The sequence below is a fragment of the Pyricularia grisea genome (assembly GCF_004355905.1).
Source record: "Pyricularia grisea strain NI907 chromosome Unknown Pyricularia_grisea_NI907_Scaffold_2, whole genome shotgun sequence".
Lineage (NCBI taxonomy): Eukaryota > Fungi > Ascomycota > Sordariomycetes > Magnaporthales > Pyriculariaceae > Pyricularia > Pyricularia grisea.
Genome location: NW_022156717.1, coordinates 8,081,852 through 8,096,773, shown reverse-complemented (window position 1 = coordinate 8,096,773; position 14,922 = coordinate 8,081,852). Strand labels below are relative to the sequence as shown.

The following is a 14,922-nucleotide window of genomic DNA, read 5'->3' as shown; positions in this document are numbered from 1 at the left end:
CAATCGTGGAGGCCGATTCGCCCTGGTCTAGCAATCTCCAGGGTCGGTAGACCACCAATGTACACTAAATAACTATCAAAAAGAGGGGCTTGTAATCGCAGGATGCAATCTCTTATTCTTATTCTCCGTGCAGTTTCCAACCTCGCCTCCAGACTACTATATTTTTATTGAATTCTTTTTTTTTTTTTTTTTTTTTTTTTTTTTTTTTTTAATCTTGGTCCTTGGTCTTCTTACTTTGGTTGAATAGCCAGGTTTGTAATATCTATTTATGTTTGTAAATGTGAAAGATTAAAGGTGTGAGATGGCTATCCTCGGGATACTTGAGATCTGGTGCTGAGCGGTATGATGATGGAGCAAGCGCCTTTGTGGCGCACTGTGAAGAAGAGAAAAGAGAAAAATAATAAGAAGCCTCAGGGCCCCGCTGTTAGTGCTTCGGAATCCACTCTCGTATGTACGGATAGAGTACCGGATTTGCAAGGCATTTCTGCTGACTCGGAGACAAGAGGGCAACTAACGCCACTGGACGGACTGTCAAGTTGCAGGCGGTGACACGCCAAGACAATGCAAATGGGCGGGACGGTTTTTGATCGCCACCGAAGAGAAAAAGTAAAAAGTAAAAAGAAGAAAAAAGACAGACTTATGAAGGAGCCCTAGGAAACTTGAAATTATTATGACCGCCAAAACCCGACGTACACCAGAAAGGGAAAGTGTGCTTTTTGCAAGCACGAGGGCCTAGTTTTTTTTTTTTTTTTTTTTTTTTTTCCTTCCTCCCAAATGTCTGCCGGTGGGTGCCGCAGTGTAAGTAAGACACCTAAGGTACCTACCATAGATACCTTAACTTATGGAAGCTTACTGAGTAGCTTAGGTTGTTAATCAATACACAAAGTAGGGCAGATAGATACTCCGTAGCCTAAACTGGCAAGACTTTGATCACCGGGCCAGCTGGTGTTTGGAACCTCCCCATCTTGTGCATTCGACGCAGGGATGAGGTGGCATTTCGGGCCTGAAAGTACGGAGTAACACGCCTCTCAATTCCAAGTCCAATTCTTGCGGATGCATGCCTTCTGACCATGATTGCAACCAAATTTACGTAAACCAGTGATTGGGTCCGGCCGAGTACCCGAACTGGATGAGCCAAGTAACTTGCCTTGAGATGTCTAAGGTGGCTGGCTGTATAGACGAGATACCAAAAAGGGTTAGGTACTTTTAGGTAAGATACCATCAAAAAATAAACCCCCCGTCAAAAAAAAAAAATAAAAATAAAAATAAAAATAAAAAAAATTTCACAGCTATAGGCCAGCCACCCATGTGGATTTGTAAGACCTTTGTTTCTTGATTTTTTATTATTTAATATTTTTCATGTCGTTCTCGAAACGATCCCCAGATGGAACACCTCTGTCGCGGAACGCCACGGTCCCCCCTGAAAATTGACGGGCACACCGACAAACGGATGGTTGCGTGATTGCTCATCATTATGTCCTTCCAGAAGCTTATTGAAGGCGCAATGTGGTTATTATGAATTAGTCAGTGTTAGTCTTTCTAAGCCGCTTTAAACCCAAGGTAAGCGGCGGTGCTTTGTCTATGGTTGAAGAATCACTGGCTTCTTTCGCCCTCGAGCCATTGATTGTTGTTCTATTTATTTATTCCCTGCCTCGACGACTATAATAAGTAGAGCACGCCCGCCCGAAACCTCCAAGGCGTCATCAGGCCTCCTCCATACTTATATCAAGGATCTAAGAATATTGCCATTGCATTTCACACACGACAAAGGCCTACTAAAGAACCACAAGAGAACAGGGATCTGAATTCACGGCTACGCTTCCTACCTGGAAAAGAATAGGAAACCAACACATCCTCAAGTGGTTGATCCATTGGGGTACCGCGTGTCGGCATAACAGAAATCATCAAGGGCCCCATTTACGAGTCCGCATAGCTCCATATTGGTCTCCCTCCAGTTTTGACAAAAAAAAAAAAAAAAAAAAAAAAAAAAAAAAAACTTGGCAAAGTCGGCTTTGTCGCAGCACAGGGGTGAGACGCAGAGACATAAATCAAAGGGCTGTTTACTCTCGTGGCCCTACCTAACCCCCTTCTTTTCTCTGTGACGCTCGGGGAACAGAGGAGAGAAAAAGAAAAAGAAGAAGAACCAAATTCAGATTTCCGGCACCGAAAGCTTGGTGCACTCAAATCTTCTTCCTTTTTTTTTTATCTATTTTCCCCCCCATTGGCGACTTGACCCCGCCCCCACCAGTCGCCTTGTCGCATAAGCAATGACGGCCTCAAATCTCCACGAACAGGCCCCTGCTGTGGTGGCGGCTGCACACCAGCAACAACAGCAACAGCCATCCCGTGGGTTCGCGACCCGAGCTGTCCACGCCGGTAGCGCCCCAGACCCAACGACAGGAGCGGTTATCCCAGCCATCTCACTCTCTACAACATACCGACAATCAGCGCCGTCACAGCCTGTCGGTCTCTACGAATACAGCCGCAGCGCAAACCCGAACCGTGACAACTTTGAGGAGGCCGTCGCTTCTCTCGAAAACGCCAGGCATGGCTTTGCTTTCAGCTCGGGGAGCGCCACCACAGCTGTCGTGCTGCAAAGCCTGGCCAGCGGCTCCCACGTCATCTCAGTCTCGGATGTTTATGGCGGAACGCATCGTTACTTCACACAGGTCGCCCAAGCACACAATATCGAGGTGACTTTTAGTCACGACATTGCCGCCGATGTGAGCTCGCACATTCGCCCCGAGACCAAGCTCATCTGGATCGAATCGCCCAGCAACCCTACCCTGAGCTTGGTTGACATCCGTGCTGTTGCTGACGCCGCTCACGCGCGCGGCGTCCTAGTCGTCGTCGACAACACCTTCCTCTCCCCATACATCCAAAACCCGCTGAACCTTGGCGCCGACATCGTCGTCCACAGTGTCACCAAGTACATCAACGGCCACAGCGACGTGGTCATGGGTGTGGCAGCCTGTAACGACGACGCCCTGGCCAGCCGCTTGCGCTTTCTGCAAAACGCCATCGGTGCCGTGCCATCGGCCTTCGACTCGTGGCTGGCTCACCGTGGACTCAAGACGCTGCACCTGCGTGCTCGCGAGGCATCGCGCAACGCCGCCGCCGTCGCTGCCTTTCTTGAGACAAGTCCCTACGTCATCTCGGTCAACTACCCGGGGCTCGAGTCCCACCCACAACGGGATATTGCCCGCCGGCAGCACCGGGACGGCTTGGGAGGCGGTATGCTGTCATTTCGCGTCAAGGGCGGTCTGGTTGCTGCCGACCGTTTCTGCAGCACCACGCGCGTCTTCACCCTGGCCGAGTCGCTGGGCGGTGTCGAGTCCTTGGTTGAGCTGCCCAGCGTCATGACCCACGCAGGTATCCCTCGCCAGAGCAGGGAGGCCGTTGGTATTTACGACGATCTGATCCGCATCAGCTGTGGCATCGAGGAAGCCGAAGATTTGGTCGCAGATGTCAAGCAGGCTCTTGAGGCTGCCGCTTTGGCGAGCAAGCTACACAGTAGCAACGGCAATGGGCATTGATGACTCAGTGCTTCCACCTCTTGTTGATGATAGTGATTTGCTCCCGATTTTGGCATATTAAATATTTGGGTTTCTTGTCGCATTTTGGGTTTCATGTTGCATTTACGACTGTATGCGATGACCTCGCGTACTGGAAATTGTCATTAGACCTACCGGCATCGCTAGAGATTATAGCAGATGAATCCCGGGCTCCTTGACGAGAGACTCGGCAGAGTTCAACAAGACCGAAATAACCAAAAAAAAAAAAAAAAGATTGACCATGTCTACAAAGTTACCGAGTGTACAGGGCCAAAGGCCAAAAACAGCCCGTGGGGTAACGACGACATCCCAATGTCACTCTCAAGCCGACGACGACACCAGTCAAGTTGCCAACCGAATTTAGCTGATACCGGTTGCAGTAATTCTTGCCCGTCACTGCCGCTTCGATTACAACTTCATCCATGGGACATTGAAGCTTAGTTGGTAAATGACCCTGTCGTTGCCTAGACGTCGATTACATGTTACTGGATGAATGCTCGAGCTTGCGCGTTTAATATCCCACCATGCTCGAGCTGACGAAGATATCGCCACGAAGATAGAGAGGCTTAAATGGTTGAAGAGATTAGGAAATTTTATAAGGTATATGTGTAACTCCTTGCCTATATGCATCCTTTAATGCCATAAACTCGAGAAAGGCTACCTACCCTCCGAAAATGGTACGAAAACGGCACGGTTTAGTGGGTAATGGAGGAAAAGTAAAAAGAAGCCCAATAAAGAACCAGGGATATGAATACGCCATATCGCCTGAACAAAACGCCTTTAACCAAGATATGCAACATACAAATACATAAAAGCTTCAGCATACATGCCACGAAATGTCGCGGAATAAAAATTTAAACGAGGAGCCTGCTGGTTGTGGTTGCGCAGAGGTGGCGGGGCCTATCCAGCCCTGCGTAAGCCCTCGGCTGCCAGAATAGGGACCTCGACGTCCCTCAGACCGAGAACTCCCTCTTCACGTCGTCGGTCGACGAACGAGTTGCACTCGCTGACGACCAAGCTCCACTCCGCAAGCGCACGCCCCGCATAACGTGACGTAGTTTTATGTATTCCAGTAGGCTCGACGGCCATAGTTTTGCTTTCCACATCCTTGGGCTTTGGTAGTTCCAGATGTCGTGTTTCCGGCTTTGGGCCGGCAGCCGTAGAATTCTCGAAAGGAAGCTCCCCAATCAACCTGAGCTCACTCCGGCTGCTGTCACCACCAAACGATGGCCTCCCGCGGGGCTCCAGGCCGGGAGATAGGCATTGCTGCGTGTTTTGGTACAAACCAGGCTTCCTTTGTGCATTTCTGGCCTCTGAGATCAAGCCGCCCTGCATCCAGCCCGAGACGGCCCTGGTAGATGGCGGACGACCTGGCGATAAGGGAACAGTGTCTTCTTCCCGATAGCCCGCCGACGCCAGCTTCGAACTGACTCTCGACTGTGCTGGAGCAGGCAGCCTAGGCCGCGTAATGACCTGTTCTCTGAGATAGGCGGGTACGCCGTTATGCCATGGTATGTTGTGGAGTGTGAACTTGAAAACATACTGCTCCGCGTCAAAAATGGGCGCGGAACCAGTCGAGTCCGAGCCTGGGGACGGCGGAGCTCGGCTTGGGTTGTCGTCCTTGGGCGGGAGGGGTGGGCCTTCGGAGCACTGTCGTGGGACCACCGTGTCCCTGCGTGACTTTTCTAGCTCTTCGCCATAGTTTCGCGGTCTGCCCTCACCGGCCGGTGCGTTTAGGCCTCGCAATCTCCCCAAAAGGGATCGCCGTTTGTTGGATTGTGCATCCCTAGGATTGTCAACGCCATCGTTGCTTTCCGTCGTAAAGTTGTGTGAATTATAGCCGTCGAAGTCCCTAAAGTCAACTTGCGGAAGCGAGTTGGCTCTTTGGGGACTGGCCAGGGGGTTCGCCAGCAGACCTTGAAATGATGCTCCCATGACCTCGTTGCGCACGATCATAAAACGTTTGCCTGGCTGTGGCGGACTCGGGGTTGTCGAAGGGGGAGCCAAAGCCGACCGCTCTGCCTTTTGTTTCAACCAGAGATATTGCGAATATGTGTCCCTGAGTCTCTTGGAGACCAAGATCCAGATTCGAGTGTCCAGTTCATTCGAGCTCCCGGAATCGCGGCAAATTCTCCAACATAGGAGCCTCAGATAATATGCCCGGACCATGGGGCACCAGTTGCAGAAAAACTTTGCGAAAACCTCCTCGTCAAGTAGCCAATCCATACACAATGCCTCCTTCCTACTTGGATCCGCCGCTATTATATCCCATGTCGAAAACAAAAACGACAGAGTTCTAATCTCGGACATGGTGTTGTTATTGGATAGCATCCTCTTACAGACATCGAACCAGAAAGTCCAATCGACATAGCCCATCAGCGGAGGTGAACCCGGGATTCCACCATCACCAGGGCTAGAAGGGGCCACATGATAGATTTGGAGAGCTTCTTGGAGGAAATCACACAAGAGTTGCTGGGCATTGTGGTCATACTGGCCCGTCCGCTTAGTTGCAGCTTTCAAGAGGCGCATAAAGGCTTCGGCGAAAGCATACCGCGCTCCGCTAAGACAGTTAGCCATCAATAGGAAATCTCTCAGTAGCATAATGAGGCAGTTCTCGTCCATGCCACGAAACATGTTGGCAAGTGGGAGTGGCGACCCCATATGTGCAAGTGCTGCGTCAGCCCCTTGGATGGAATTTGGGAATGGCGGTCGCATCAGAGCCTCAAAGGCAACCTGGCGGTTGATGGTATCATCAAAGATGGAGAGCAACTGGGCGTGTATGAGTACGAATGCCGGTGCGCGTGCTTTCTCGACAAGGGGCAGGCCGGTTGGCATAAACTCCTCCGAAATTAGATAAAAGTGCTTGTAAAAGACGAAGAAGAGGTTGGTATCGCCACCACGCCACCTTGAAACCCATGGCCCATACCACGGAATGTGGAGTGTCTGAGATGGGAATTTAGGGGGGCGCCGAAGCTTTTCTCTCAGCTTCTTGACGGACGAGTAGCCCAGTGAGCCCAGGCTCGGAGGGAACAGAGCAACAATGTCGTCACTTTCCCCAAGGCTCACCCGGGGCAGCCCAAATTCATCCACAACCCTAGTGATGAGGCTAGGCTTTGCGTCAAGCCCCCACAGGCGTACGACTATCTGCGCTACGCCCGGGACGAAGAAGAATCCATACGCCAAAGTCTTGCCCGCAAAGGTGATGAGAGGCTCTGGGGTTTTCCAGAGAGAGAGCTTGTTTATGACGACGGCGAGCTGGCTAAGCAAGTTTGATAGGAAAACATCATGGACGTTTCGCTCGGTCGATCGAGCGATGAACGAGGTGTCGCTCAGGGACAAAGCCCCGGAGTCCGAGCGTGCCCGTACCTTCTCGGATGGACATCGTTCGGCGAGCGGGCGGAAGTGAGGTGTGCCCAGTCGCCACTCTGGTCTGGTCATGAGCATTGTGATCGCTCCAAGTACAATCGGCCGGTCAAGGCCGGCAAGAGGCTCCGGGGTAGGGTCGGGGAGCAAGCTTGCTGTTATGCCCTGGTCCCAGGCGACCCGACCGCTATTCTCATCAAGGAGCTGGAGCATGACAGCCCACCACTTCCCCATTATGGTGGCGCGGCGCTCCACATCCTCGGGCGAGAGAGCATCTGCGTCCTTGTTTGAGGGGTCATATGTATACCGATTCAGAAACGGGACCAGCGCCGTCTTGACAATCGTCATGCGATGGGCAGTAGTCTGCTTGCCCACAAAGGCATAGTATGCGCTATCCAGGTCGCGAAACGGGGACCACAGAGGGTCCCTCACAACCGAAGCCGCCGTTATCTCGGACCCACGCTCTGAACCGGTGACAGGCGTGCTCGCCAGCTCATCCACTGCACTAACGTCCGTGGAAGAAGCATAAGCACTGCTTGCACCATCCTTGATGGCGCGTACCGTCTCGAAGCTCCGTTTGATAGGGGACGCACCTAACCCGCTCCTGACGAAGACCGTCTGTGGCTTTTGCTTGATCTTGGTGAGATAGACATTGGCTCTGTTGAGGGCGCGTGTCGTTGTACTGAGAGAATCCGAAGACTTGCTCGCCCCAATGCCCCAGCCTGGTTTGTCACGACCCCATATGCGCCTAGGCGACAGCACCTTGTCATATTCGGCGGCCTCATCAAGCACCTCTGAGCGTTCATCTTCCGAGGATGAATTCCGGGAGCGCGATCCGGGTAGCCATGATAGGCTCCCTAAGTTGACATATGAACCAGAAGCGGTTCTAGACCTGTGGAGTCGTGTGGAATCGGAAAGGTTGACTGTAGTTCCTGCTGAGTCCGTCTCTTCGGGGTAGGACTGGGGCGGCGATGCTATGTCGGCAAGGTCATTTTCATCCCGCAGGGGTCTCCATGTATGAGGTCGGATGGCATCTGTCTTTCTGCCGGTGTCGAGACCGGCGGTCAGGGCCTCTTGGGATGCGCGTGGGCCATGGGCCGGTAGGCTTGATACTGTTGTGACGCTAGAATCCTTGAGCTTGAGGAAGATGGAGTCTTCCAGCGGTGGGACATCAAAGTCGGGCAGGGGCAGCAGGCCCTTGGATGGTGCGGTCTCGGAAAGAGGATAGTGGGATGACAGCAACACTAGGTCAGGTGAAGAATGCGACCGGACTGGCAGTTGCGCCTTTGGGGGCGAGGCAATCGTCAAGGTCGCGCCGCCCATTTCAGATCATCATTGTGGGTTTCGTAAGAAGCGGCGAGGAGGCTGGCGGATGAACAGGAGAACACTGGGTGGGGAATATTTGTCTGTCTGTTCGCCTATGTTCTATCTTGCCCTGTCCCCTTCCTGCTGAGATGAGGCTTGACCAGCTCAGGGAGAAGGGGTGGTGGTGAGGCGGTGGCTTGGTCGTCGACCGACTGGTCGTCGGACTGGCTAAGGTGGGTAGGTGGTTGGTGGTTGGTGGTTGGGTATGTACCTAGAGGTAGGGGAGGTAATGTATGTACGTAGGTGTAGTTCAGTTACTTTAGCTGGAGCTCGTGAATTGGTGTGGAATCGATTTTCGTGCGTATCCGAACCAGCAATCGTGGAGGACCGGCTCAAGTGGAGCCTGAATCTAGCGTACCGTCTGGTCGTAACTCAAAAGACTGACGCTCGAGAAAGCAATAAAAGTCAATTGAGGAAGAATGAAGGTGATAAAAATAATCATAACAATAATGACATAACACTAGAAATCACGACATTAAGTGGCTGGGGATAGGAAAACTAAGAACCGACAAAAATAAGAAAAAAGGAAATAAAAACCCCCCAAACAATATGGAACATGAATAAAAAAAAAATAAAAAAAATAAAAAAAAAGAGAGAGAAAGAGAGAAAAAAGAGCCGCAGGACGTTATGGCTAGAATTGACCTAGTGCCATGGGGGTCCTTCTCCTCGTCGCGGGAATCTCGAAACAACGAGATGCAGGGAGTTGCCAGCGTGCCTTGTTTTTTTGACCCCTGTCCGCCTCGATTGGAGCCAAGTCGAGGCTGGCTGGAGGGCTGAGGCAATTTGATGCGCCTCGAGATTGGGATTTTCGACAGCCAGGGTTGGAAAATGCAGGCAAAAAAGGAGGGGTTTCAATTTACGTATTAAGAATCCGACACGCGCGCGCCAAAAATATCATCAAACCGCAGTGGCTCTCCCGACAAGCTGTCCTACTTACTACCTAGTCTAGTAGACAGCTGGGTTCCACCGGGTAAGGCACTGTAGGGCAGATGACGGTTGACACTATTTTGTTTTAACGTTTAATTAAGGCTACCTGGTGCGAAATGATGGCAATTCGCCGCAATCGTGATCAGAAATCTTGGGTCAAATCCGAACCAGCCGGAAAGCAGTGGAGATGTTAGAAATAGAACTAGAACTAGAATAGAAGAAGTAGAACGAGAAGCCCCTTTACCAACACTACCCAGAAGGTACCTACCTACCTTAGCTAGCTGACTGACACTTGGCCCCAGGTTCCAAGCGAACCCCATTGAGCCCCACCGAGCGAACCCCCGTCAGTCAAAGCGTCTTTCCATCAGAGAGGGAAAGAAAGGCACGTTAACTTGCGATACGGCTGACGGGTACACATGGAAGCAAGTCCTACCCAAGGCCCTTAAGGGGCTTGAGGGAATGATTACCTAGGTGCATGCAGTACTCCGTATAGTAAGAAGTAAGGTAAGGTTACCTACTTAGGTAGGTAGGTAGATAACCAAGGTCCCTAACACCTAGGTAATTATCAGGTGTGCCTTGTTATAGGCTAGGAGAGACACGCACGTACGGATTGTACGAGTAGGTACGGAGTTGCCACGCAGACTAAAGTAGTTAGTGTGGCTAGTAATTAAAATGCAATTATATTTTGGCACATGCTACCTACCAGCTTGCCGGTAGACACCTTAGCGTACCAGGTGGTGCCATGTGCTAGTTTAGCCTGTCACTGTCTCTCGACCCGGAGGAATGGGTTAGTTGATGTTGACACTTGGTGGATCTTTTCCAACCGAGCACCACAGGCCTACCTTGTTCGCTTGCATATTGCACAACCCTGACTTATATTATTTCCTTACTCGACGATCGATCGGCGCTGGTGTCAACTGTCAGTCGTTGCTTTATTTACTTGGTGGCTGATAACAATACCCACGTGTCGAAGCCCTGGGCCATTATCCCATCCAATTCATTAGATCAACTTTGGTCAAAAATAAATATACGTACCTGAACACAATGGCATATCTGTCGCGAGACAGAATGTGTAGGTACCTGGTACCTAGAGTCTATGTATCCGACTACCAGCGGCCTCCCGTACCGCGTCTTCTTTTTGATGCCGAACTCATCATCACGGTCCCCATATATTTGCAATCCAAAGGCAAAATAAAATATTTCATAATATTTACCAGTACACTCTGGCTTGCACAGACTGCCTTCTCGTGTGAACTCATACAATCATCTCATTGGTAGCAACACCGTATTCGGGTCCGAAGCGCCGAGGGGACAAGGGGTTTGAGCTGCGACCTGACACCTAATGTCGTTTTATGTTCAGGGTCATTATGGTGCAAAAAGCAATCAAAGCCCAATAGACTCTCGGAGAATAGCTGCTGTTATGTTGTATCATGAAGCACCGAGTTTTCCCCTGCAAGCCACCTAAGGAAGCCAGCAACGCTAATCTAGAACCAGAAGTAGTCGAAGACACTGTTCGCTCCAATACGACCGTCAAGGAAAAAGGTATCGATATACTCCATAGCTGATTCTTGAGACAACGCTGCTCTAGCGATGCTAAAACAAAAACACCCCAACACCGGATATCCAGACCAAAGCCATTAAAAAGCAACGAACACAAACATATCCGGCCAAAATCCAACGAGGGTTCAAAGCTGAATTCGCAAAACCAACGGCAACGGAGCGCAGATTCCCAGCCCGCTTTTCAATGTCACAGTGATTCATACTAACAGATGCTGCATCTTCGAGCCAAGGAAAAAAAAAAAAAAAAAAAAAAAAAGAGAGCGTCAAGTTCGGTCTCGGNCAAGGAAAAAGGTATCGATATACTCCATAGCTGATTCTTGAGACAACGCTGCTCTAGCGATGCTAAAACAAAAACACCCCAACACCGGATATCCAGACCAAAGCCATTAAAAAGCAACGAACACAAACATATCCGGCCAAAATCCAACGAGGGTTCAAAGCTGAATTCGCAAAACCAACGGCAACGGAGCGCAGATTCCCAGCCCGCTTTTCAATGTCACAGTGATTCATACTAACAGATGCTGCATCTTCGAGCCAAGGAAAAAAAAAAAAAAAAAAAAAAAAAAAAAAGACGAATCGTGCATTTTTCGTGAATGCACAAGAGCTTCAGGACAATTCAGCGCCAGCTAAGCAAACTCTCATCAACCCAGAGACAATCAGGGTTGTTGGTGATTGTCCTTGGTAACATCTTTGCCTGCTGGCGGCAGCGGGCCTTTGATTTCCCTCTCGACGATGGCGGCCATATGTTGGGTGAAGTTGACAAACGTGCACTTTTTCTTCTCGATAAATGTGTAAATGACAGCCAGGCGAAGCGATGGCAGCTTGGGGCCGTTGTTGAACTCCCAATCGTGTATCTCTGCGGCCACGTTCTCAATCTGTCGTGTTGAGTATTTGCAGAACTTATCCGATCCCTGTGTCAAGCCCCACAGGAACATCGAGCCTTGCCTTAGAACGAGGTCTTCAAAAGCTAGCATCTTGTGCAGGTAGTCCGGATCCGTGGTGGTGTCAGCGCCCCGAGTCCGGGCCCATCCGACGGATCCCATCCAAGCTGCCTCGAACAGGAATGCCAAATCAACGATGGATAACGACTCGATGTACTCGACTTGAGCTTTGCGTTCACTATCTTGGTTGCCCAAATCAAGTATATGATCGCAGATGTGCAGCGCGCGCTCCAACCCAGATACATAACGCGAGCGACACTCTTCTGAGATGGTGTTGTTGGCCGAGAGGATATTGTCGTTGACTATGCAGGCAATCCGCTTTTGCCTGCGCTCAAGTTCACCGATGCTATCTAGAGAGAAGCGTGGGTAAACCTCTCGCTCAGGTGTTCGAGTAGACATGACGTCGCAGCTAGGAGGAAGCATGTATCTTTGCATGCGAGTCTTGCAAATTGATTGCTCGTATTCGATAATGCCAGCATAAACTCGACTATTTGTGCGCATAAGGGCCGAGAGAGCTGGGAGCTCAGCTTCCTCGGCGACGATGAGCAAGGTTTCGAGGTCCATGGTGTTGTTTGAGCGTGAGGATGTTGAAGCTAAGGATGAGCAATATGGATTATTGGCGTCCAAACCAAAACAAAAACAATAATAATGATTGAGAAGCAGAGCAAGTCAACATCAACAAACCAGGACGCGAACATGCGCCAACTGTCCCTTTTATACAGCAAAGGAGAAGTGGGCAGTCTATTCACTGATGCTGCTGCTTGAGAAGATTGAGAGCTGCATGAGGCAAAAGAGGAGCCATGTGACACCTTGATGGCCAGCCGGTGGGCACCACACCAAATGTCGGCCCCTAGTGACTGCCCATGTCCAAGTGATTCATGTGAATGGCGAAATGCTGACGGTAGTTGATTTGAGATGGAAAGAGGGATTGACCTCTTGTGGGGGAGGGGGGAACAGTTCGATGTCATTATGGTAGGCCCGTAACTTGTTTGAGTCCCGAGGTCCTGGTCGGCCGATGCATCCGAGTACCAGATAGCCACGATTCGGTCAAGAGCCGAATGTCATGACAATCTACTCGTTAATCCAGAGCTCTCGAAGAGCTCACACACAATGCCGGTTAAAATTCCATTCGTTGACCTGCTAGAAGTGGCCGCATCACCGTGTAATAGACACGTATTTGCCTACAGCAGGTATGCTGGTAAAGCCCCTAATTTGGCCCCAGTTACAGCTGTCATTCCCACGAGGAAGCAAGGGTTGGAAGGCGGATCGAATTAAGCAACATGCTAAATCATGCCGCAGCCTCATTTTTAGGAAAGCGCTCTTTCACTTTAATGTGCTTATCGCCGTAAAGGTTAACAGTCGTGATAAGCTTCTGGGTTGCGTCGAGCTCGGTAATTTCATCGCCACCGCCGATGGACTTCCCGTTGACGAGGATATTGGGCACGGTTTTCCTTTTGGTCATGTCACCCAGCTTCTGCTGTATCTGTGGACCGAGAGGGTGCTGGTCCAACTCGACGACGTAAGGGGCTGGCTCTATTCTGTACTTTTCCAGCAGTATGCCCTTCGCTCGCTTGGAGTACGGACAGTACGATTTCGAAAAGATCACAACTGGAGAACCATATAAATTAGCATTTGTTGGTGCGCCTCTCATCAGTCACATGTTTATTTTAAAGCCATAACGAGCCACTTACCTGGAGATTTCCGAAGTATCATGTCGAGCTCTGCCTTGACCTCCTCGTCCTCGCTCGTCCCCACCATTGGCTTCTCGTCTGCTTCCACCTCGGCCAGTGCCGGCTTGGTTGTCTTCTTCTTTGCAGTCTGGCCACCTGCTGAGCTGCCGACACCGACAATGTTTCTGGGTGCATCTGGCTTATTGGGCGACTTGGAGTTTGCTAAATCTTTGGCTTTTTGCTCGGCGGCCCTCAGGCGGTCTGACATTTCTTGGGCAAAAACCTCGTCGTCTTGATCAATATCGCCATCGGCATCCTTGTCCAAAGCTAGATGACCCTTGTCTGCTCCAGTTTTGGACCTCTGCAAGGCGGCTTGCCCATCAGCGCGGGCTCTGTCGATGGCGGTCCTAGTCTTATGGTACAACCCTTGAATAGAGTTGGCATCGGTATCGCTAGCCTGGCGGAGGCGGGATGTGAAGAGCAGAGTGAAAAGAACGGCAATGGCGACGATGCACAGGAGACGCAAACGCCGTGGGGACGGCATGCTGATTGCAGCGACAGGCCAAGTCGACGTCAGCTGTGTATCAGTGACGAAGCAATCGGGAACCGGACTCCTTTTTCGATATAAAAAGGCAGTTAATTGCTAGGGAATTATATCAATAAGACCGACTGTAGCATCTGCACAATAAAGTTTGCGGCCAAAATACCATGTACTGATTGAGAATCAAGATTGAAGAGGAAGGTTTTGCGGTTGATGGGTTTGTTGCGTGCAAAAGATCCAATCTATCCTCGAAATAATTGATGACAAGCCTCGGCAGCGCGTTCCAACGTGCAGATCTCACTGTCCTAACCCCTGTAGTTGTGCCCCCAAGTTCTGACGCAGCCTAGCCCAAGCTGCCCAACCCGCGCACTGGTCGATCGATACAGAGTGTCAATTCAAGGGGTGACGCTTGTCTGATGAAAGAGCCACATATTCTGCAACTCTGAATCGCCCATTATGCTATAAAACCCGCAATATCGTTGGATCTTACCCTTTTTTTTTTTTTTTTTTTTTTTTTGCGCTGTCGCGTTTATGTAAATAAATACTGATGTTACTTTACTTCTACAGTGTAGTAAAGGGCACTCGAATAGTATTTCGGTCGGCCTCACACAGACCAAAGTCCTGAGTTCGACGATGGTTCGATTCGGCAGGGCTCGATCCCAACCGTCTCGCTATTCATCAGCCAAAGGAAGTTTGAACTTTACTTTCCAGCTAAGTTCGACGGAGCCAAAACATACTATCTAGCAAGCACATGTCCGCCAACATCATTCCACATCTTGACCTACGGTAGTTGGGTAATTCTGGCACCTGCACACAAGCATGCTGGAACAAATCCAGGGTAATGAAGTTCAGTATATATCTACATGTACTTAGGTACCTGCGCGCTCAAAGTGAAGGGATAATTATAATTCAAAGTATAACTTGAGCTTCAAATCTCCTAGAAGTTTCAGGTTACAACTAAGAGGGGCGGAAAGGCAAGTATCCCTCTGGCTTCTGGCCGG

At 50.3% G+C, this 14,922-nt stretch overlaps 3 protein-coding genes across 3 annotated transcripts; 1 reads left to right on the top strand and 2 right to left on the bottom strand.

Annotated features, from left to right (window-relative positions):
• Positions 1 to 2,267: 2,267 nt before the first annotated feature.
• PgNI_05013 (uncharacterized protein) lies at positions 2,268 to 3,536 on the top strand (the record flags this gene model as incomplete). The annotated part of the gene is made up of 1 exon (XM_031125054.1): positions 2,268 to 3,536. The coding sequence occupies one exon, from the start codon at positions 2,268 to 2,270 to the stop codon at positions 3,534 to 3,536; it is 1,269 nt and encodes a 422-aa protein (XP_030985161.1).
• Positions 3,537 to 4,454: 918 nt separating this feature from the next.
• PgNI_05012 (uncharacterized protein) lies at positions 4,455 to 8,240 on the bottom strand (the record flags this gene model as incomplete). The annotated part of the gene is made up of 1 exon (XM_031125053.1): positions 4,455 to 8,240. The coding sequence occupies one exon, from the start codon at positions 8,238 to 8,240 to the stop codon at positions 4,455 to 4,457; it is 3,786 nt and encodes a 1,261-aa protein (XP_030984816.1).
• A 2,994-nt stretch (positions 8,241 to 11,234) lies between these two features.
• Positions 11,235 to 14,123, bottom strand: PgNI_05011 (uncharacterized protein). The gene is made up of 2 exons (XM_031125052.1): positions 13,402 to 14,123; positions 11,235 to 13,318 (listed from the first exon to the last, which is right to left on the bottom strand). The coding sequence occupies exons 1-2, from the start codon at positions 13,922 to 13,924 to the stop codon at positions 12,999 to 13,001; spliced, it is 843 nt and encodes a 280-aa protein (XP_030985162.1). The 5' UTR covers positions 13,925 to 14,123; the 3' UTR covers positions 11,235 to 12,998.
• Between the last annotated feature and the right edge of the window lie 799 nt (positions 14,124 to 14,922).